At 39.0% G+C, this 21,911-nt stretch overlaps 1 protein-coding gene across 12 annotated transcripts in view; it reads right to left on the reverse strand.

The window, feature by feature from the left end:
• Positions 1-21,911, reverse strand: part of KIF13A (kinesin family member 13A) — a 128,765-nt gene that overhangs the window by 4,154 nt on the left and 102,700 nt on the right. For 7 of the 12 annotated variants that reach the window (XM_064443663.1, XM_064443659.1, XM_064443667.1 and 4 more), the window contains 19 exons: positions 21,436-21,585; positions 20,746-20,910; positions 19,936-20,109; positions 19,237-19,388; positions 18,984-19,116; positions 18,716-18,862; positions 17,671-17,727; positions 16,259-16,358; positions 16,042-16,168; positions 14,956-15,011; positions 13,771-13,895; positions 12,601-12,777; positions 11,268-11,360; positions 10,286-10,438; positions 9,797-9,874; positions 9,211-9,258; positions 8,669-8,780; positions 7,617-7,768; positions 6,960-7,061 (listed from right to left, as the gene is read on the reverse strand). In XM_064443663.1, the coding sequence (XP_064299733.1) occupies positions 6,960-7,061; positions 7,617-7,768; positions 8,669-8,780; positions 9,211-9,258; positions 9,797-9,874; positions 10,286-10,438; positions 11,268-11,360; positions 12,601-12,777; positions 13,771-13,895; positions 14,956-15,011; positions 16,042-16,168; positions 16,259-16,358; positions 17,671-17,727; positions 18,716-18,862; positions 18,984-19,116; positions 19,237-19,388; positions 19,936-20,109; positions 20,746-20,910; positions 21,436-21,585 (2,301 nt within the window). The remainder of the gene's footprint in view (positions 1-6,959; positions 7,062-7,616; positions 7,769-8,668; positions 8,781-9,210; positions 9,259-9,796; positions 9,875-10,285; positions 10,439-11,267; positions 11,361-12,600; positions 12,778-13,770; positions 13,896-14,955; positions 15,012-16,041; positions 16,169-16,258; positions 16,359-17,670; positions 17,728-18,715; positions 18,863-18,983; positions 19,117-19,236; positions 19,389-19,935; positions 20,110-20,745; positions 20,911-21,435; positions 21,586-21,911) is intronic. The other 5 variants (XM_064443660.1, XM_064443662.1, XM_064443670.1 and 2 more) reach the window with 5 other exon arrangements.

A 21,911-nucleotide genomic window follows, 5' to 3' on the forward strand; every position in this document is an offset into this window, starting at 1 on the left:
ATGAGTGGTGATGCACGGTGACCAGCCTGCACACGTGGCTGTTGCAGAGCCCGTCAGAAGCTGAGGACTTCAGTCTGGCAAGATGCATCTGAGAAAAACCCCAGCAGTAGAGCTGGGCTGCTCTCCCAATATAAAATACTACAGGCAGGACTCCACATGGATGCTTTTTTTAAGTACTTCCTTTTTCATATATGTATATATATAAACATATATTATCTATGTGTATACACATATTATATATTAAAAATGGTTAGCTTACAGCAAATTCCTAGCAGAAATAATATTTCCAGGAAAAAATGAAAACTGCTGAAGCACTTAAAAAGGAACACAAGCACCTATTATTTCTCAGTTCCTTTATCTGCATCATGGATTTCAACTACTGATCAAGGCAAATCCTGTGTGATATCTAAAGTAGTTCAAAGCTTTTGGACACCTGCCACGAATCACCGATGGGAAAGGAAAAGCACAATACTTAACCAGATGACCAATGCATTGAGAACCAATACATCAAGCTTAAGATAAACATTCTCTTGAAAATGTTTCCTATACTTAATCATGATGAAAGAAACTTAGCTAACATTGTATTAGGCCAAGATGTTTTTGGTACATGTTAAAACTAAAGGACACTAAACTGTCTTTAATTAGAAGAACAGACATTCAGCATCCTTGGAGAAGGACTGAGACACTGATAAAAGGGAAAACTCCTGCCTCAGACAAAGTTGGTATCCTTTAACCAAGGACATCCTGGGGGAATCAGACCTTAAGGAGAACAACTAATCAGGATGTTTTATGTATGATGCCAACTTGGTAAGAACTAAGTGTCCTTTGAGTGAACTATCGCCATTATAATACTAAAAATCATGCCCATAGGCCAGAAAGCCCCCTACTTAAATAAGGCCCTTACTCTCTGAGCATGTGTAGTAAATTTAAAAGGAGCTGTACCTTTAAGATGAAGTGAGAAAGAAACTACCCAGTGACTAGCTGGGGGGTGTGAATATTACCTGTTACTGACATATTTAACTGTATAAATACCTACTGTGATTTTGACCCAGTGTGCTTGATTTGTGGGAAACCACTGAGCACTCAGGCTTGCGCAACCCTGAAATAAGCAAGCAATGTCTCTCCTGAGTGTGTGATTATTGGCTCATTGCACACCGGCAATGAAAGCAGGCAACAATAATAGCCATGACTGCTCAAATAACTTGGTACAACAAAGCTTCAAACACACAGACAGCAAACAGCTTTGTTCAGTTTGCACATATCAGATGATTACAGAATTGTTAAGGCTGGAAGGTACCTCTTGAGGTCATTTAGTCCAACCCTCCCCACTCAAGCAGGGTCGGCCAGAGCAGACTGTCCGGGACTGTGTCTGGCTAGATGGGTTTTGAGACTCTATAACCTCTCTGCACAACCCGTTCCAGTGTTTGACCACTCTCACAGTTAAAAAAGGGTTTTATTAACAGTCTTTGTAGCTCTGCACCAGACTCACTTCAGTAATTCCCTATCTTTCTTGTACTGGGAAGCTCAGAACCAGACACAATACTCCAGATACCTCTCTAGTGCTGAGCAGAGCCCAAGGATCACCTCCTTCAACCTGCTGGCAATGTCCAGCATACTGTTGGTGGTCTTCACCACAAAGATGCATTGCTGGCTCATGGCCAGTTTGTTGTCCATGAGAACCCCAAGGTACTTCTAGGCAAAGCTGCTCTCCAGCTGGTCAGCCCCCAACACATACTGGTGCCTGGCGTTATTCCTCCCCAGATGCAAGCCTTTGCATTCCCCTTTGTTGAACTTCATGAGACTCCTCTCTGCCCAGTTCTCCAACTTGCTGAGGTACCTCTGAATAGTAGCCCAACCCTCTGGTGTATCATCTGCTTCTCCCAGTCTCGTACCATCCACTTCAACCATCCGCCTACCTAACCTGTACTTTGTCTGCCCATCTGTGATGATGTTATAAGGAGACAGCATGGTGATGTTATAAGGAGACAGCATGGTGATGTTATAAGGAGACAGCATGGTGATGTTATAAGGAGACAGCATGGTGATGTTATAAGGAGACAGCATGGTGATGTTATAAGGAGACAGCATGGTGATGTTATAAGGAGACAGCATGGTGATGTTATAGGAGACAGCATCAAAGACTTTCCTAAAGTTAAGGTAAACAACATATGCTCTCTCCTCATCCGCCAAGCTAGTCATTTTATTACAGAAGGCAATGGAGGCTGGTCAAGCATGACTTCCCCTTTGTAAATCCATGCTGACTACTCCCTATCACCTTATTGTCACGGGTTTGGAAATGCTTTCTAGGAAGATTTTCTCCATCACATTCCCAGAGACAAAGTGATGTTAACCAGTCTATACATAGCTGAACCTTTCTTCTTTGTACTTCTTGAAGACAGCAATGATATTTGCTCTCTTCCAGTCCTCAGGTACCTCTCCCATTTGCTATGACATTCAAAGATAATTGAAAGTGGCCTTACAATACATCAGCCAGCTCCCTCAGCACTCACGGGGATGTTTACTTAAACAAATATGCAGTTTAAGTGCTCCCCAAGCTGCTGGTCCCCTTCTAAGGGTAAGCCTTCTTTGTTCCATATTTTACCCTGGGTTTTAGGGGCTTGGGATTCCCAAAGGCTAGTTTTACAGATAAAGACTGAAGTAAAGAAGGCATTGAGTACATCGGCCTTTTCCAAGTCGTTTGTGACCAGTTGTCCTGCCCCATTCAGCAGTGCAATTAACTAAAACAACCTTGTAGGTATATATTAGGAAACACATGCTTATGTGACAAGACCTTTCTCCTAACCCAGAGGTGGTTTTTTCCCCGATTTTTTGTTGGTTTCACCTTTTAAAAAAAAAAGAACTGTAAAGATGTTCTGAATGACTTTACCCTTCCTTCATCCTGCATTTTCTGAAGTGATCACTACTACGGCCCTTATCTATAACAAGGTCTCATTTTCATTCCTACCATGTTCAAGCTCACAGCAGATATAATTCAGCCATATTACCCATGCAGAATGGCCTCTTAAGCTGAATAAGATTTCCAGTAATATTAAATTTCTGTTGGCAGAGCAATCAGTATCTGAAGAAGATGCCTCTACTTGTCTAAGTAGAGATGACAAATCAAACCAGATTTCAGATTATTAATATTTGCTCAAGTAAAGGCTTGGCATCTTTTACAGCTCTGCTTCAGAGTTGTTTTTCATATAGAATTTGGATGAAGGCTTTATTTTACAATTATTTATTTCTCTATGGAGAAGTGATAGTGTTATGATATGTCACACGAGACTACAGAAAATTATTTATATTATTGAAAATCTTGTTCTTTACATCTGAAATAAACCAGTAGTCCTTTTAAAAGTAAAGGACAAAATTCATACCCACTTTATTGAGCCTATGAATACCCTTCTGAGCACAAAAGCATTATAGCAAAACATCTTTTTTTGCATATTGGAGTATACGTGTTGCTTGTCCCTTTTCTCAATTCTTCTGCTTACTCCTTCCCTTTCACCCTTATTACTTATGCAAAAGGAAGTTTTGCTCTACCCAAAACCTTGTCATTTGTTGCGTTTAAAATATTACAAACTCTAGTGTGCCTCAAATACAGCGGGTTTAAGATATTACATGAACTCCAAACTAATAAGCATTTCATGAAGGAAGTATTTCTAGTTGATACTAGCTATACATCCACTTGAAATCAAAAGGCATTTTTATAATGGAGTCCTTTGTTTCTCCTTTGAATCCTGCAAGATTCCTCATTTGACTGAAAAAAAGTTTCCCAGACTGGCTAAGAGGCACTGTGACTGAGAAGAGGCTCTACAGACACACAGACATTGGTGACTTGATTAGGAAAAGTCAAACAAGCCACCACATTGCCAGTCGCATGTCATTTCAGGGTTGTCTATCATCGCAAATACAAAGCTAAGGTACAGAGAAGCAGTCTTATTACTAGAACATAGGTTGTGAAGAATGCTGCAAATAGGTGACAAGGCATCACCTTGTAACAAGCAAACAGTGCCCCTTGTGGGGACAAGAAATATTTTCTTTCAAAGCTCCTCTTGAGCTTCCCAGTTGGGAAATTCCAGAAACAAAGCAATTTCAGGGTTCTTCAAATTCCTGTGGATGTAAGATATAGGGGAAAAAAGAAGGAAGATGCCTCATACAGCTCAGGCTATTGGTAGAAATAAAGATAAAATCCTTGAAAAATCAGTTAATAACCTGCAGCCACTTCCCCGGGAAGTAACAAAGACTGTAATGAAAAAACAGACTTAAGAACTGAAAACAGTAAGAATGTGCCAGCAAGAACTAAGGAGACAAGACTATACATCAAGATTTAACTACAACAGAAGTAAACAAGAACGCAGAGCAGCTTCCCTACACCTGCTTTGTAACAAACATACTGTGTAGTTAAAAGTTAAAGTACCCAAGTCTTCAAATCCCTAAGTTATACCTCTTAAGTAACGTCAAAGACACTAGTTCCCATTTTACTAATTTAAAAATCAGTAATACTTACTTAGTCGTTGCACCACTGGTGCTTCGACTTTTATCACTCACTAGAAGGATTTGCTCTTAGCCAATCCCCCCTTAGATGTGTTAATTACAGGCAGTATTCAAATATGCTCAGTATGAACACATTTCATCTGACCTCAACATATTCTGCTTGCATATTATATAAATTACACGTCATGCCGTTTTGAAATAGTTGCAATATTAAATGCATGTGGAACTACTGTCTGAAAGTTTAGGTTGAATGCTCTATTTCAGGCCAAATGAATAAAAATATTTTTTGTTAACTGCCTTTTTTTTCCCCCCTCCCTTCCTTTGATAGATGTGTTTAGAATAACCAAGAAAAGGTAAGAACAGATCCCAGAGAAACATGAGAAAAGGCCAAACATCAATTCTTATGCCTACTTAAGAGGCAGAACATTACCCTAGTTAACATTACTAGCTTCTTGTATGTTTAGTCACTTCACTTCTATGGCATTTTTCCATGCTGTAAGATGCCAGTGAGCATCACACCTGAAATGACAGCAATCATCCAGTAATTAATTAGGGGTATGAGGCTCTGTACCTTGGAGTGGTCATTTACAGGACTGATTAATAATGTGAAAACTTGACTTTGAATGAGATAGAGGAGCAGACTGCTGAAGTTTCATGTGGAGCCCTAGTGTAATCTCTGAACTCATTCTGAGAGCACTATTAACCCGAATATGTGAAATACATATTCTAGACGAGTTAAAACACAGCTCTAGCTCTGAAAAACACGCAAAGGCTTCCTTCCTAAAGTCATATGAAAACCCGGACTCCATCTTTTGACAAACCCAACGCCATGAGCTGGCAGGGCTACACACAATAGCCTTCTCAACCTCCTCCCTGCTAGCGGCTGCTAGTTCTTGCCTGCCTCCCTGGTACCTACCCCAAGCGTGTATAAGGTAATCAGACAGGGGAGTAGATCCAAGTGAAATAGAACTCCGTGGTAGTCTAGCCATCAGCTGGATGGATCAGTTCCCTTGATCTGACTTACCAGGCAATTGAACAAAAAGCCATGTTGATGCAAGGGAAGAGTCAGTGGAAGGGTAGGAGTAAGCAGCTGAGAATTGAAAGCAAGCTCTTTCCAGGGCCCTGTTGGCTACAGCAGATTTACAGAGTTCAGTGAATTAGTTCCATTCTAACTGGAAAAGCCTGGTGCAGGATGTTGCCCTTTTCCAGCTCGGAAAGCTTCTGCTTATCTTTGGAAAGCAGCACAGGCAAATGCCTGGGTTAATTCAGGGCATGCACGGGGTGGGACCCTGTTTTTACTCAAGGGATTAAGACTGCCCTGAAGCTGCTTTGGAAAATTCTGTAACAATTTCGTTTCCAAGGCATGTTTTTCAACTCACTAGAAGATTTTGTCTTCCAAATATCTTCATGCTATTTCTACCTGTGACTCAGTGTGAATCAGCACGTCAGCTACCTCACGGAAAATTAACATGATTGAGAATAAAGCAGCTGCTACCGAAAACCAGCAGCCAAGTTCCAAATATATGCACCAGAGCACTCAAGATACTTTTGTGTAACAGCCTACAAAATAGCATCAGAAATCCAAAACAGATTTTAATGGCTTGGCTATATGGTAGAAATGAAAATAACTGTTGAATAGGAAGAATCCATCACTCGCACTCTGTGGTAAACAGACAACTATAATACTTATGGGAAATAATTTGAAGGTTCTGAATTTTAAATATAAAGCTCTGATTAAAGCAAGTATTTACAGCCATGGTCCGCAGCCCAAAAACCGAGTCCATCATACAGCAGAAATGATGATACACTTTTTGTTGAAGCAGCAGTGAGACAAAGGTTTGGCAGGTGAAGATTAAAATAAAAGCCCTCCACCTCAATTCACCGCCTGAATTATGATGAAGACAGGCTGAAGGTTAATTAAGAGCGGCAATCTTATTTTAGTCATATTACTTCCACATCAGGCAATGAGAAGCTTTTTATAGTGTACCCACACCTAAATGCATGGTTACTTACACCAAATGGGATCATTCCATTTACTCTGGGGTATAGTCACAAAATCTGGGTAACATACAAGGTATATTAGAGTGACAACATCATCGTTCACTACACGATCTTTTACTTGATCATCTGTGCCCTGTAAAAACTAAAGTCTCCCCTCTCTCACCCACCCCACAAGACAAATCACATATTTAAAAAAAAAACAACACAAGTAATGCCAAAAAAACAACCAAAACAAAAAAAAAAAGCAAAAACCCAGCTGAGTTAGTTCCACAGACAGATCACATTTGTGAGCCAGGCAAGCAACTGTTCATTATAACCATTAGGTACCATCAATCTCAAGTGATTATATCCAGATTACACCTTTTTTCTGCTGCAGTAGCATAAGTGCCTTAAGCCCACCACCAAACGGCCCTAAGCCCACCAGCAGGCCTCATAACAGCAACTGGTACAAAACTTACAACCTTTTCCTCACGTATGCTGTTGCTTCCTACAGGCATGCTGCTGGCATTGCTTCCTGCAGGCACAACACGGCCAGTGCAATGCACCTGAGATGAAGGCATGCTCTGCAAAGGTTAAGACACACAAGCCATAGCTCTGGACACAGTGCTAAATGCGTGCAAGTCAAAGGCATTAAGACATGACGAAAGTGAAACACCCGTGCTGGCCATATATACACCAAAATTCAAGTTAATAGGTAGAGAAGCTCATGCACTCCTCCCAACAGAGCTTTAGGCTGTAGAATAAAGGTCAGAATTATACCACCCTAAAACACTATTTCACAGAATTAGACTGTATCTATGAAAAAAAAAAACCATACCAACATCTTGCTGGAGAACAAAAACCCCGCAGGTTACTGTTACTTTAAAATAGAACAGAAGTACCCTGTAAAGGAGAATACTTACCAAGAAGTGCAAAAAATCCCCCAGTGTTTCAGGTAAAAAAAGATAAAACAGAACACCAAAATCCCACCACAGATAAAGAACAGCCCGATTAATTTTACCAGAGAATTACAAAATTCTACTGCAAGAGATGCATGCTGCAAATGATTTGCCAAGTACACAAAAATCACTCAATCTCCAAAAAAATAAAAATAAAAATAGGTGGTTTTCAAAGATTACCTCTTGACTAAGCAGAGGTCGGCTTTCAAGTGGAGTCTTCCTTTTATGTTCCTCTTTCACTGGCATTAAGGGCTTGAAAAACTTTGGTGGCTGAGGAGAAAAAGCTTTAAAAGGGCTGGCCATTAAAGCATGGGAATTCTCTGCTACAACACCTAGAGAAAAAAGCAAAAATATTGTGTTTCAGTTTTTCATATCTTGACTGCAAGAGCATAATTCAAAACAACTGAAGGTTAAACCATGCATTTGGCAAGTTGCCAGCTATCAAAAAAGGTCAATATTTTAGTATAGCACAGAGGTCAATGAGGGGAGATTTATGCCCATCTGAGAAGTACAGAAACAGAAGGAAAGCAGAGGAAGAGCAGTATCTGCCCCCTTCCTTCTGAGGCTCCAATATTTCTCTTTTTCACCTCAGTCATAAGAACAGTGGGAGGTGTCCTTGAAACTGGAACTGATAGCTTTTTGCTTCCCATGCCTCACCTGACCTGTGCCCACAAGGCTGCAATTCTGCCTGACCAGTACGATCAAAAAGGAAAATTATAGGCAAGGAAGCAATGAATAAACTCTCAGTCCCACTATACTGCAGCAGCGTCTCTACCTGTATTGCCTGATCAAGAACAGAATGTTACAATTTGACCTGAAGAAAATAAGGCACCTGTGACACACTGACATGGCAGAGCAAATATCCAGATCATGTGAAGAACCTGCAAAAGGCCCCTTCCCACTTTAACAAAAGCATCTTCATTTTCAAATTTGTAAAATAATAGCATCTCCTTGTTGTTTCTTTTTTTCTTTTCTCCTGTTTTGATTCACATTTAGCTTGTACTTCTGCCCTCCACTTGGTTTCTTGGACACCCCCCACAACCCATCCCTTCCTGGATGTCTTCTTGCACTCCTCCCTTTCTCCCCTACTTCCAGATTATGTTCACCTCCTAACACAAGAAGCTGGATAACGGATTTAGCAGGAAAAGAACACTAAGAATTTAATTTTCAGTTTAGTGAAGTAATTAGAAAAACACAGATGCTGTCATTACGTATATATTTTAAAGTCTCACCACTGCCATCTTTGCTCTTGCGAGGTGACTCCCTGGGTAAAGTACCATAGCATGATACATCTTGATAACTAGAAGAACAGTCAGATATATCTAGGTGACTTTCAGACCAACCCTAAGAAACAAAAATACATAAATATGCGTGCTGATACAGGCAAACATGGAAAAATTAATAGGTAAACTCAAACTCATTTTTTTTAAAGAAAAGCAAAACCAAAGTAATGTCAAGTTACTAACTTCAGACAATATTCTCTCTCACACAAATGGATTGTTTAGAAGCTAATTAGCTTTTCAGTGAAGTATATTAAGTTTTGCTGAACTTCCCCCTTCTTAAATATTAAGTTTCTACAATTCTAATATGAAGAGCAGAGAAGAACAAGACTGTTTAATTTAAAAGAATACATAATTAGTGCAGCATCTGGAAGATATATTCTGTAAACACACCATTAAAAACCCTGTTTTCCTCTTTTCTTCAATCCTCAAATACATCTTGCTTCAAAGACCAAATCTGAAAATGTGTGTTGTTTGTTGACACATTTACATACCTTATCATCTTCTTCACAGGTGGAAAGATCTAGTCGGCTACAGGATACCTACAGAACACCAACAGGCAGAATGACAAAATGCCTACCTTCTACTTATAAGACAGAATGCCTTGAGGAAACACTGCAATCATTTAGTCCTAACAACATTTCTGTTATCTCTCTTCAGAGAAGGTTATTTATAAGGACAGCTATGTTTGTGCTGTATGAGCAGGTGATAGGAGAACACATAAAATGCACACAAAACGGAAACTATCCCTTACACTATGAAAAAAGTTAAAGGGACATTAAAGCAAAAGTAGTCTGAATCAGGGCAGTTGTCATCCTGAATTACTTCCAAAATGAATACCCTTATAAAAGGAGAAGAGTTTCAACCAACCCTCCCACTTCCCTGCCAACTCTGTTATCTCCTAAGATGGACAGCTGTGGGGAAGGGTTTTGAGTGACTCTTTCATGACAATTTTCCTACGCGTTGTTTAGTCCTAGCCATTAGTCATTACCATACTACATTGTGCACGGAGTATTTCAGCACACAAACAGCCCCCCCCCCGCCCCATTAGTAATTTACCAGAGGATAAAGGGTCCTTACATTGTGGACATTTGGAGTGCTGATGCTTCTGCGGATGTTTCTTGCTTTGGTGGACAGTGCCTCTTTGACTGTGACTGCCTGCGTAAAGAAAACGCACTAAAAACAATGCCACGGTCTCCTCATGAGAAATGATCAAGCACGACAGAAACTTTTTTTCAGCGTGGGTAACAGCAGCAAACAGGGCTCGCATTTACAAATCTTAATTTGCACACACAACCACCAAAATTTGTATCTGAAATTCATTCTTTGGCCTCTGCCTGTTCAGGTTCTGCGTACGGCACCACTGCCAGCTACAGTTACTAGATCCACCACTACCGGAACTCTGTATTTCACAGAAAAGATGTAGTCTTACGTTTATCCATATAATGTTCTCTAAAAAAACTTGAAAACTAAAAAACAACCAACACCTAGCATTTTTAAAAGATCAGTTATCTCTACTTGAATTCTTATAATGCAGTTCAAAAGGTGCAAGAATTGCCTTCTCCTTGCCTGTCTTAGTCGTTCAAGGCTCAAAATGTTCTCCACTTGCAGCACACCACGTGTGTATTTTTCAATGTACGTCTCACCATCGGATGTGCCCTCATTCTCACTTCTTGCGGCCATCAGCGCTAAGGTCTCACGATCCTCAATTTCTTCTGTAGCCTAAATTACAAGTTACAGTACTGAAGTTTTTAAAAATTAAAGCCTATTGTTTTTAATGTATTCATTCACTTCTTTAGACCATCTCAATCCAGAAATTAATTTGAATCAATAATCATTAATCACTAATTCTAATTATAATCAATGAGCCAGGACTCGTCAATACAGAATTAAATGCTGCCGAACTAGGAAGAGGTCATGCCTGGGAGAAGTTTTGCATATTTTCTGTAGTCAATGTACTTCTAGAAATAACGCATATATAACCTGAAATCACATATGTCAAGGATTAAAAAAAGACAACCTCCTAGGCAAGCAAATGCAACTTCCTTCCAAAATCTTAAGATATCCTGTGTGATTTCTCTAGTTTAAATTTGAAGTACTACTGCACAAAAGTGACAATTAAGTGGCGCCACGACTATTTACATTTTTATTTGTCCAGTTTACCTTTAAGATAAATTTTATAGTAGACTTGCACTTTGTACAAGCGTTTTATAGAAAAAGCATTTTATTCCTGCAAATTCATTTTCCCAGCTATTTTGTTTTCATTGACCTGAACATCCCTCTGAGTACCCTCTATGTTCTCTCCGTAGACACTAATACAATTTCAGAAATAGCTCTACTACAAGAACTCAGTTAAACACAGTAGAAGAGAAAATAAAATCCCTACAGTTTTCAACTTTTTAAAGATAACATGATCTCACCACTGAACTTCAGGATATACACTTGGACAAGCTGCCTCCTCTTAAAGCAGGTTGTTTACTTCCCGATTAGTATCACCCACTGCATTCTGTTCATTTCAGTGAATTTACCAGAGATATATGGTATAATTTACCTTTGGTATGTTGGATACTATTTCATAGGTCACTCCACAGGCATAATATATATTTTTCAAGGATATTCTCCTTTTCAGGCTCTGGGTAAAACTCTAGAAACAAAGTAATTTTCAATTATTATTTTGGCAATGATTATTCATTACATTCTAAGAAATAGAAGGTCACAACGCAAAAATTTGTTTTACCACGAAAGCACATTTTTCAGGGTCAGAAGTTAATTTCTAGCATTAATGATCCTTTAAGTACTCTTTACAGCCCTGCACTCATTATACAATGCCACTAAGTTCAATCAGTAATATCTTCCTCCCATTTTGCACTGACACCGTATCCTCGTGTAGTTACTTGTAACTAAGACACTGTGGCTGTAAGAAGTCTCTAACGTACAGGTACCAACACTTCTCATTTTGTCAGCCACCTGTTTGTTCAACAGGTAGAAAATCCCTTTTGCAATAGCAAAGCGTAACTCTGTTTTCTAGCCATAACTGAAACAGTAACCAGTTTTCACTGTTGTAATCACAAGCTCAAGCATGCTTCGTTGACAGGTTAGTTAGCCCTCACATCACTAACTTTAAACTTAACTTTCATCTATTAAGGCATTTCAGGCAAACAAAACTAGCAAAGGACAACATGACAAATACGAAAAGGCATGGAATTGAGCTGCTTAGTAAGTTGCTTAGTAGTGTAACAGCTGTTTTGTGCTCCTCTCCCCATTGCACTGCACAACCTGAAGCAATTCTGAAATACGCTCTTGGCCTTAATCATCTGGGAAACAGACAGGAATGTGATTTTCAGAAAGCATCTCATTCTCTAAACCTGTGAAGCGTCAAAGTAATGCCCTATCATCATGTAAAAGTAGGCAGAGAATGTATACGCTGCCAGGTAGTGGTGGGAAACAAGCCTAGTTTGTAATTAACAGAGAAAATAGCAAAGAGAAAGAAAAAAGATGCTTTGTGTTTTCACTGAGCATTTGAAGGCACTCAAGATGCTTTCAGGAATAGAGCTGTTACAGCGACCCTATATTAGATAAGCTACTGCAAACTTCCCTGAATCAAAGAACATTTCGAGCTTTATAGACAAAAAGGTAAACTCCTTTTTTGTTACAAAAGTAGCACCTATTATGCTCTGAACCAAATCAGATTGAAAATGGGCAGTTCAGAGGGATAGACCAGAAGTGCACAGCTTCACTGCTACCAATACTAATCTGTTTTTCATTTGTCTTTCGTAAGAATTGAAGGGACCAAGCTTACACAAAATGAAGCAAGCAGCTAAGAAAACACATTAATTAAATTATTAATTTTGTTTGATATCCTTAATAGAATATTAACTTCTTACCTGCTTGTTATAAATATTGGCAGCGATCCTTTTGCGTAATACCAGTTCCATTGCAGCAGGATGGCTGAGCTGCACAGTAGTCTTCACTATCAAGTAAATTCTCTCATTTTGAGGAGTTACCCTATTCAGGTGCACTGAATCATGGACAGAAGAGTCCCAAGCAGCAGTGGCTGAAACCTGTGCAGACAAATGAAATGGAGGAAGGAAAGGGAAATCACAGACTCAATTACTCTAACAAAAGATATAAGTTGCAGTGATTTAACATGAAGTAAAGCAATTCTTTGATGAAAGAAAAATAAGCATCATTGAACAAAATGGGGTGAAACCTCCTTTCCATAGTGAGGAATTTATCAGGAGGAGCATAAAAGAAGTGTTAAGATATTGGGGAGCACAATCATGAGCACGATCCCTGCATTGTGCAAACGCTGCTTCAGAAGCAAGTCTTCATGTGGAGGCAGAGAGGAAAGCAGAAGCAAGACTGGAGGAAGGAATACAAATCCTATTGCAACCATATTAAAAATTTATCAAATTCAATGGTAAATCTTCAATCTGTATTGGACTCTGTTATAAAGGCCTACACAATAAACATGCTCCCATTCCGCAGATCATCTTTTTTCTTCCCCCTGCCTCCTCCCCAACTTCGGCATCCTGTTTATTCTGGAAATGGTCTCTTAAGTAATGGCCTCAGTTGGCACAGAAGGCGGAAGAAATGAGTTAAGAAATTCCAAAAGGGATTCAGAACCATTCATTTCCAACAATCCCTGAATTTTATATTTTAAAAAGTAGTTGTGTACTACAAAGGAAGAAGTTTTATTTAAACATTAAGCTTTGCCTGGAGTGCACAATAAATGAAGTAGTTTTCTCTGACGACTTAAGAGCCTGCAAGAGATGAAGGGGTGAGGAAAGAAGGGATTCTGAGGCAGGCAGCTGAATTATTCTTTTACCAAGAAGAGCTAAGGCTTGTCACCTCTGAATTAAGGCAGAAGGGCTAACAAGTCATTATCCTCTTAAATTAAAACAAATAGGCCAGAAAATAAAGGCAGCCCTAGATATAGACGGTACTTCTAAGATAAAAATATACTAGTGATTAAATACATACAAATAGAAAATAAAACATATGAAGAAAAGTGTTAACATAAGCTGCAGTTGTCAAGAAGGAGGCTCATTTACCTCATCATCACTGTGTTTTATGATCGGCAGATAAAAGAATGGACTCCCATGCTCCTTCGGTAGTATTGAGTTAACTCCTGATGCATGGGGACCTATAAGTTGTTCATTGGCACTGAGGTCATCAGCTAATGAAACAAATGTGTGAAGAAGGAAATAGTTTTATACCAAAGTATATTAAAATATAGAGGCAAAGTTTATTACAAAGTTGTAATAAAGTCCTATCCATATTTTCTAATACATTTAATCCCAATTAATCTTATTACTATGCAATATTTTTAAGACAATTTCAGCATAGAAAAAAAGGGGAGTAAAACCAGTCTAAGACTCAGTCTGAACACATTCTCACATAACCTAAACGGAATTCAAAACTATTTCTAGGTATTCATAACATTAACTTACCCAGCCAGAAAATTTCTGATTTATCCACCTGTCAGCCTAATCATCTTATCTCTTAGTTAAATCACTTCTGATGTATCAAGGAATCTTTAAATTGAGAAAAGCAGTTCTGGCTACATTAGGCTTTTAGCTAAATAAAAAAAAAGTTGTGCAATGATCCATCAGTCTGTTTAAATATCCTGTTTGATCTTCTGTCTGCTAAGCTCTGCTGATAATGAAAAAAACCAAAAACATTTCTTGTGAGCATAAAGGAAAGAGTGTGTCTTATTTTCCAAAAGCAGCTTCTGAAGAGGTATGAATGTCTTGCCTATATAAACACCTCTAGTAATCCACTAAAGTGCTGGATGTGACAAGGCCTGTGGATCCTCCTCTGCTTTATGTCCAAGTTTATACTTACAGACTTGTTTTCTGAACAGTCCTTAAATGTGGTGCTAACTCTAGTCTCTTGCTGCTTACAGTGTACCTGTGTCCTAAGAAAATATATCAATAGTCTTCTCACATGTAAAACTAAATACGTTCATAGGGAGAACATTTTAGATTCTTTAACAAAATGCTCACTGCAGTCCTAACACACTCTTCAGTGAACCGGCTGTTTAAGCCTCTACATATAATTATTCCAACATACAGAATTCGAAGAAAAATCATTTTACAAGCCACATCAGACAGTGCCATTGCTGGGACTTGTTTTGACTTCTTAGACATTCCAGATTCATTCTTCCATTTATCAATTTATTGATCCAAACTAATTCCGCCCCCCACCAGGTTTCTTAACGTGCTATTACAACATACCATTCAAATCAAGGAAGAGGACAGGTATATGTGTTTCCATTCCTGCAGGTGGAATCCTGAAACAAAACAAACTGCTGTCAACAAGGAAGGCAAATACACATCTAAGCTAATTTGGGCAAACAGACCTTCATGCAAGATTCACATTAACTGTAACCAACGACTAAACCTGTCAACATTTTGATGGCTAATTTGAATGCCTTTATTGCACAGACGATGTTTTGTTTATCTACACATGCAGCGAAACATAGTGCTTTACCAAAACTTAATTCACACCGCACAGCACAATTTCAGCTGCCATGAGGATGGCAAGTTTTAAACATCCTGTTTCTTATAAAGTTAACTGGTTGTAGTCATCTCATACATAAAGGTTAGCAACGTTTTAAACAACTGGATATGTAACCACTGGCGAGGCATAGCCTTTATCAATAAATATACTTTTCACTGTATGACCACAGCACACTTCAGGTGGATAAGGGAAAAAAGTGGCGAGGAAAGACTATCACTACATCATCCACCCAATAAATAAGAGATATTAGGTACTATCAGAGACATCAGCGTACACTTGATTAGAGCTGTATTTCTTGTCCCCACTTTCCCAAATCTAACGTGTTGCATTCCTCATTTTTGCAAGTCAGTTCCAATGATCTTAGTTAAAACACAAATTTAAATGAAATTAAATGAGAAAGAGAACACATCCTTCAAATCAGAATTTCTTCCCTCCCCACCCCTTATCAGTGAAATTATCACATGTTCTACCATTCATTTTTGAACCGCTCCTTTATGAAAAGAGTCCAACTACAGAATAACTCTCAGAATTCTGAAAAAGTGTAAAATATTATGTTAAATTCAAAGGTGACTGTCAAACCTTGAAGGCTATCTCAAAGCTACTTTATATAATATGTAACTAAGCAAACTTTTCTCACATTCAAACTAGCATCTGACCTTCTAGCCTTCTGCCAGCTGAGCATAATTGGTAGCATTACAGGAAAACACAGAAAGCTCTAAAACATCCTCAGATTTTTACCTTGTAGTGTGCAACGTTCATGCAGAAAAAGCTAACCACTCCAATGGTTTTTCTGAACATACCAGTTTGCGGGGGCACCAGGAATTCCACTGCCTGGTGCTGGAACAAACACCGCATTCCTCTCTTCTGTCAGCCCTACCCACTGTTCAACCAGCCGGGCTTCTCGTTCTAGATCATCCTCAGATTTTTCTACAGTGAAACAGATTATTATATATGAGATACTTTATTTCCTATACCATGAAAAAAATGTACGTATAACAGGGACTTTAAGCTTCAAACCTTGTTTATTGCTGATCTTTTGAATTTGCTCATCCAAATATTCTCTGCGTTTTATCAACGCATCAGACCACCTCTCTCGTACACAGTTTAAATCTTCTTCCTAATATGGAAATAGAAAAGAAAGTTATTATGCTATGTGGTTAAGATTAAAGGGCAGTGAATTTTGTGATAATTTCATCAGAATTGATCTTACACAGCTTGCATGATGCAGAAAACTTTCTTCCCCAAATGACATGCACACTGATTAAATACCTCATCACCCATGAATGGAAGCTTATTTGTTTTCAAGTCTCAGATTCCAACAGGAGGAAAAGAAAAATGTGATTGCCTCAGTTACCGAAGAGAATTATACACCATAGGCTAATTACTCACAGAAGTGGCAATCAAACTTTTTTTCACACCAGAAAGTATAGGAAAAACAGGTATCATCAGTTGATCATAAGTTCTTCTGAAGATTAGACAGGTCAGTACGCCCTCAAACCTGCACAGAATTCCATTGCTAGCAGCTGCTATCGGTGCAATTAAAAGATTTCTCATGCAAACAAAACCCGTCATGCAATCATGCTTTGTGGTATCACAGAAAATCTGGTTTGTTCTTCTCTGTGATAAGTCAGGAAGCGCATAAACAGCCCGCAAGAAGTTAGTACTGAACTGGTATCTGAGATTGCCGTAAAACCTACTACATTATCTTAAGGGATATCAGCATTCTCACCTAACTGGTTTTACTTCTGTAAAGCTGCCTACTAGAAATGTGTAGAGATCTGTAATGTGTTTTACTTTTTTAGGCATTTCCTCTTTTGCGCTTTGTCGCCTTTTAACTGATTCTCGTGTTATACTTTCCAAACTGTGACTGTCTCGTATTTACTTATCACACAAAAAGCCAGGCTGAAGTTTCGTTTTTGTGCAGATTAAAAAGTTGCTTCACTGAAGCTTCTGTATTCCCCACACTCACATTCTCCACTCTCTCTCCCACTAGCACTTCAGAAAACTGCACAACTTAAAAAGGTTACAGTGTTTTCTTTAGAAAACAAACAGAACCCCTACGCTGTCAAATTTGGTTGGGAAAGATACCTGCAATGGCAGATGGTTGTTATTTCCTGTGATATCTACTGGAAACTGGTTCTGTTCTAAATTAAATTTTCTAGGCTTTTATTCCCATAGCAATTCATGTAGCCAGTTAGGAGAGCTGACTGCTGAGTACTAGAGAAGAGAGCACACTGCAAGAGTACAAAGTCACAAGGTAAACTGAAATAGCAGTGTTTTATAGCCCAGTTAGCCTCCTAAATGCACAGCATATATATAATTTCAAAGCCGCTTTTGCTTGCTCCAGTACGCTTGTTCATTTGAAAGTTGCTGGCTGTTAGCATTAGCTGTGCCCCATGCCACAGGATTGACAGCAACAGCAGCAATACCTGGTAACTATCCATATCACCACCATCATCCTCCTCCTTCTGGTAGGAGAAAATAAACTTTGTAAAACACAAAAGAACATGCATTTCTCTCAACAAAAACTCACAGAAATACCCCAAAACATGAATACGAACATTTCTGCCATGAACAAACTTGTAAAATATTACAATGACAACACTTAAATAACCAGTGTCTTATTAACAGGCAGAAACAGATTTTTTTTATTTTCATTACAGACTATAGCATCTCATTCATGATTTGAGTATTAGGGAATACATTTATAAAGAAAAATTATCATAGAATATAGTGCCAGAAAAAGGACTGAACAAGCATATCACCAAACTTCACATTCTACAGTTTCTTCTGTATTTAAGGCTATAATTACTTGTGGTTCTGAATGCAACCCTTCTGACAAAGAGGCACCTTGCTTCCCTGGTGGACCCATTCCACTTGTTCTTTGCCATCATGGTTAAAAGCTCGCTTTATTCCCAATATGAGTTTGTCTGGTATCGGTTTGGAGCCATTTATACTACTTCTCCTAAATGAAATAGCCTTTCACACTCAGTGATGGCTATTTCTGATCTGGTTCAAGTTAACAGCTCAGTCCTTTTTGAAAAGATAAACAGTATCTTCACTATAAGACATTTTCTCTATTAATTTTCTTTTTTTCCCCCCCCCCCCCGCTTTTGTCCTCCTCAACTTTCACCATCCTTGTAAGAGAGGGAAACTAATGGAGCTAGGAATCTACTATTAATCACCTCTACACACAAAGGTAAAAACAATTTCCATATTGCTGCTGTTTTGTGTACACTCAAATACCATACTTGGCTCTTTATCAGTTATACACTGAGTTAGAAGCAAAAAAAGAAGCAGATTTAGCACCATATGCTCACAGTATACTTATTAGCCTCAAACACATGTAAAACTGCAAAATCACGTATCATGTATCAGTGCTAAGGTGCCTTATGAAACTCTGTTTGGCTGGCTCTAGAACAGCAAAACAGAACCAAAAAAATAAATCAATGCACGAAAAAGTAACTGTCTTACCTGGTAGCTGTCCAAGCCCCTTTGCAGTTTGGTTGATCTGGCAGTGACTCCACCTATAGAGACTGAAAGAATTGCTTCTACCATAAGAGGCAACGTTCCCGAATGTTGTACAGGTTTCACTGTCACCTGAACTCTGCGAGAATGACCCTGAACAGGTAATTGAGACAGAAAGAAAGATAGAGAGGGAGAGAGAAAAAGAGAAAGAGGCTAAGAATAAAATTAAGAATCCATTTAAGCACGAGTAAGATGACAGGGAAAAGATACGTACCTGCCTAAGCTGGAAAATCCCCCCTGTGTTTACATCTTTTGCCTGATGGAGTTCAACTGCAGTATATTCTCCCATTTCATTCAATTCTTGTATGGAAATCCACATTTCTATTCTTCGAGTTACTTCATTCCACCTAAAAAAGGCATCCCCACAAAAACTAATGGTTGCCTCACTAAACTATATTTTGTGCACCACAAGTATAAGAAACCCTCCGGAAAGCTGATGGAAGCGTTCACGTGCAATTTAGTTGTACCTGTCTCGCAGTGTCCTAGTTTTAGCGTGAAGAGAATCAACTTCCCAAACAGAGCTGCCGTTGCTAGTACATCTGTGACCCCACACCTCAATGGCAAGAGCTCCCTCTGAAATGAACTCCAAAAACTCCTCTGTGACATTGACCACGTAGTCCTGGTAATGAGAAAAACAAATCACATTCCAATCAAACGAAATCCTTGTATCTACTCAACTAGTTTGTAAGGACACACCAAGCAACTACCTACCTGCATGGTAAAAACCACACAGTTTGGATCATAAAGCTCAACTCTGGTCAAGAAAGTTGTGAAACATCTCAGCAATTCCTGCTTCTGCATACTGCATTTCATGCTTTGAAAGTTTCCATTAAAATAATGTCACAGCTCCAATGATCTTTTTTAAGTTACTCAGCTTACCAAACAAGTATGTAATAAGATGTCACTATATAAACTAGTTTCCCCATGCATTACAGATGACATCTGAATTTAAAAGACCACTAATTACAAGATTTTTTTTCATTTTGTTGCATTTTGAAGAGGTGATAACTGAAATATTATGGCATTCTGAAGTATAGTCAAAAGTCATTAGTTATATGACATGATTCCTTTCTTCTTTCCCCAGCAAAACAAGGCTCAAATTCTAAACAGCTTATCTTAAACATACCACCCTGCTGATAACACTATTTCATAATAAAAATAGTTACCTTACAGTGAGAGAAGGTCACTGTAAAATGAGCATCCTTGTTCCGAGGTGAGGGCACATCTGGATCTACCACTGGTGCTGCTACTGTTGACTCACATTGATCCCAAAATGTATATTGACAGAAGACAAAGTTGGAGAGATTAGGTGGCAGTCCGGTTGCTTCTTTTATTTTTACCTGAGGAGACAAGCCAGATGTTCTCCTAAATATGACTTTCTTCTTCAATTGTGAATTGTTCAAAAACTAAATATTTAATCCAAAAGTACCAACAGCCAAGAAGAATTTTAAAAGGACACCTCCAATTGCTTTCTAAGGACGTTCCTATTTAGGAAATCTATATTTTGCATATACAGAAAAGCAGATACAAGGAAAGCAGTTACATGTATCTAACTAGCCCACCCGTGTACGTGTTTTCTTTGAGGAAGATGACAAGCTCAAGTGGAGGATGAAGCACTTCATCACAGAAGAAATGAAATCCAGATGCCACCCATAGATACTGTATTAGATGATCAAATAAACCATAGGAGATGGTTACACAGAAAAACTGTTTCCCCTTTTGTGTCTGCCACGAAGGACAGTCCTCATAATGTCCGTATTTATGATGTAGACCTGCATATACTAGACACTAATGAGAATTAATTCAGCCACTGGCAGCCACAGCTGGTCAGACTGACCTACACTGAACAAGAAGTCCGTACTTCCTCTTTAGAGAATTTTAAGCAAGCAGTAGCAATACATTAGTACTTTACATCAGACCGACTATGCAGTTACAAAGGCTTGAAACCATTAGCTTCATCATGTGTTCTCACTTACCCTGCAGGAGAGCTTTTTTGCTCTATGAATAATTTCTCCATTGTTATCCATGACTTCCAGACTCCCACTCTCACTGGAGTTCTCAGATGAGTCGTCTCCTTCTACTACACGTTCTGGGACAGACCCAGTGACCCGCATTACTTCAACATGCAACCGCCCTGCAACCTATGGCAAGACAAATACTGAGAACCTGTGCACAAGGGACTTGAAGACATTAAGAGGGCAGATATCTAACTTTAGGAGGTGTGCAGAAACAGAATCGAAAGCTCTCAACCACCAAATGAAAAGCAACAGTGTCAAAAAAGAAGAGAAAGGAATAAAAAAAAAAAAATCCACCCTTATTTGTATGCAGAACTACTGACCTTTTTAATTCACACACAACAGAGACGACACACAGTGTCATGACTGTACATCAGAACCTGAGTATGCTGGGTTTTGCTCAGTTACCTACGTTGACACTGGGAATTTTATTCTACTGTTTTTGGAGCTGAGCAATTGCAAACAAACAGAAAAACACACATTGCAAAACACCTATTAACTGGGAAGTTGCTAACAAGACACTAAACATCGTCTGCTTGTTAAAAATGTCGGCGTACATTCAGAGCCGCAGCACGAAGCCCCCTGACCCCGAAGGTCGGAGCGCACAGGTACGCGCCGCCCGCCACACGTGAGGGCACTGCTTGGCGTTACCTCCCCCTGCTGGCTGATGATGGGCACAGCGTACTGCAGCTTAACGTCGTAGAAAAGGCACTCCAGAAACACGTTGGCGACGCCAATTAGGTTGTGATTCTCTTGCGCTTCGTAAAAAGGATCGCCTCTTTTGCCAATCTGCTTCCTTATCTGTTTTAAAGATCATAAAAGTTATGTCAGAACCTGTAAGCGTGGGAACACAAAATCAAATAACCGCATAGTATAAGGTCACGGCACGAAAGTTAAGCCACTACCATTCTTTGCTGTTCCTTCCTGTCACACAAGGAGAAAAAGACTAGGAGCATATCACAAATCTGAGATTAAACCTTTGAGATGAAACATTATACAACCCTTTCGTTACTATGGTTAATAGTAATATAATGACCTACATTTTTTTAGCGATGTCAAGACAAACCAGATTTTACTGTGAGCAAGCACAATAGCCACCGATTTAAAAAAGTTTCACCTTACTTTTT

The sequence above is a fragment of the Phalacrocorax carbo genome, chromosome 2, assembly GCF_963921805.1.
Source record: "Phalacrocorax carbo chromosome 2, bPhaCar2.1, whole genome shotgun sequence".
Taxonomy (NCBI): Eukaryota; Metazoa; Chordata; class Aves; order Suliformes; family Phalacrocoracidae; genus Phalacrocorax; species Phalacrocorax carbo.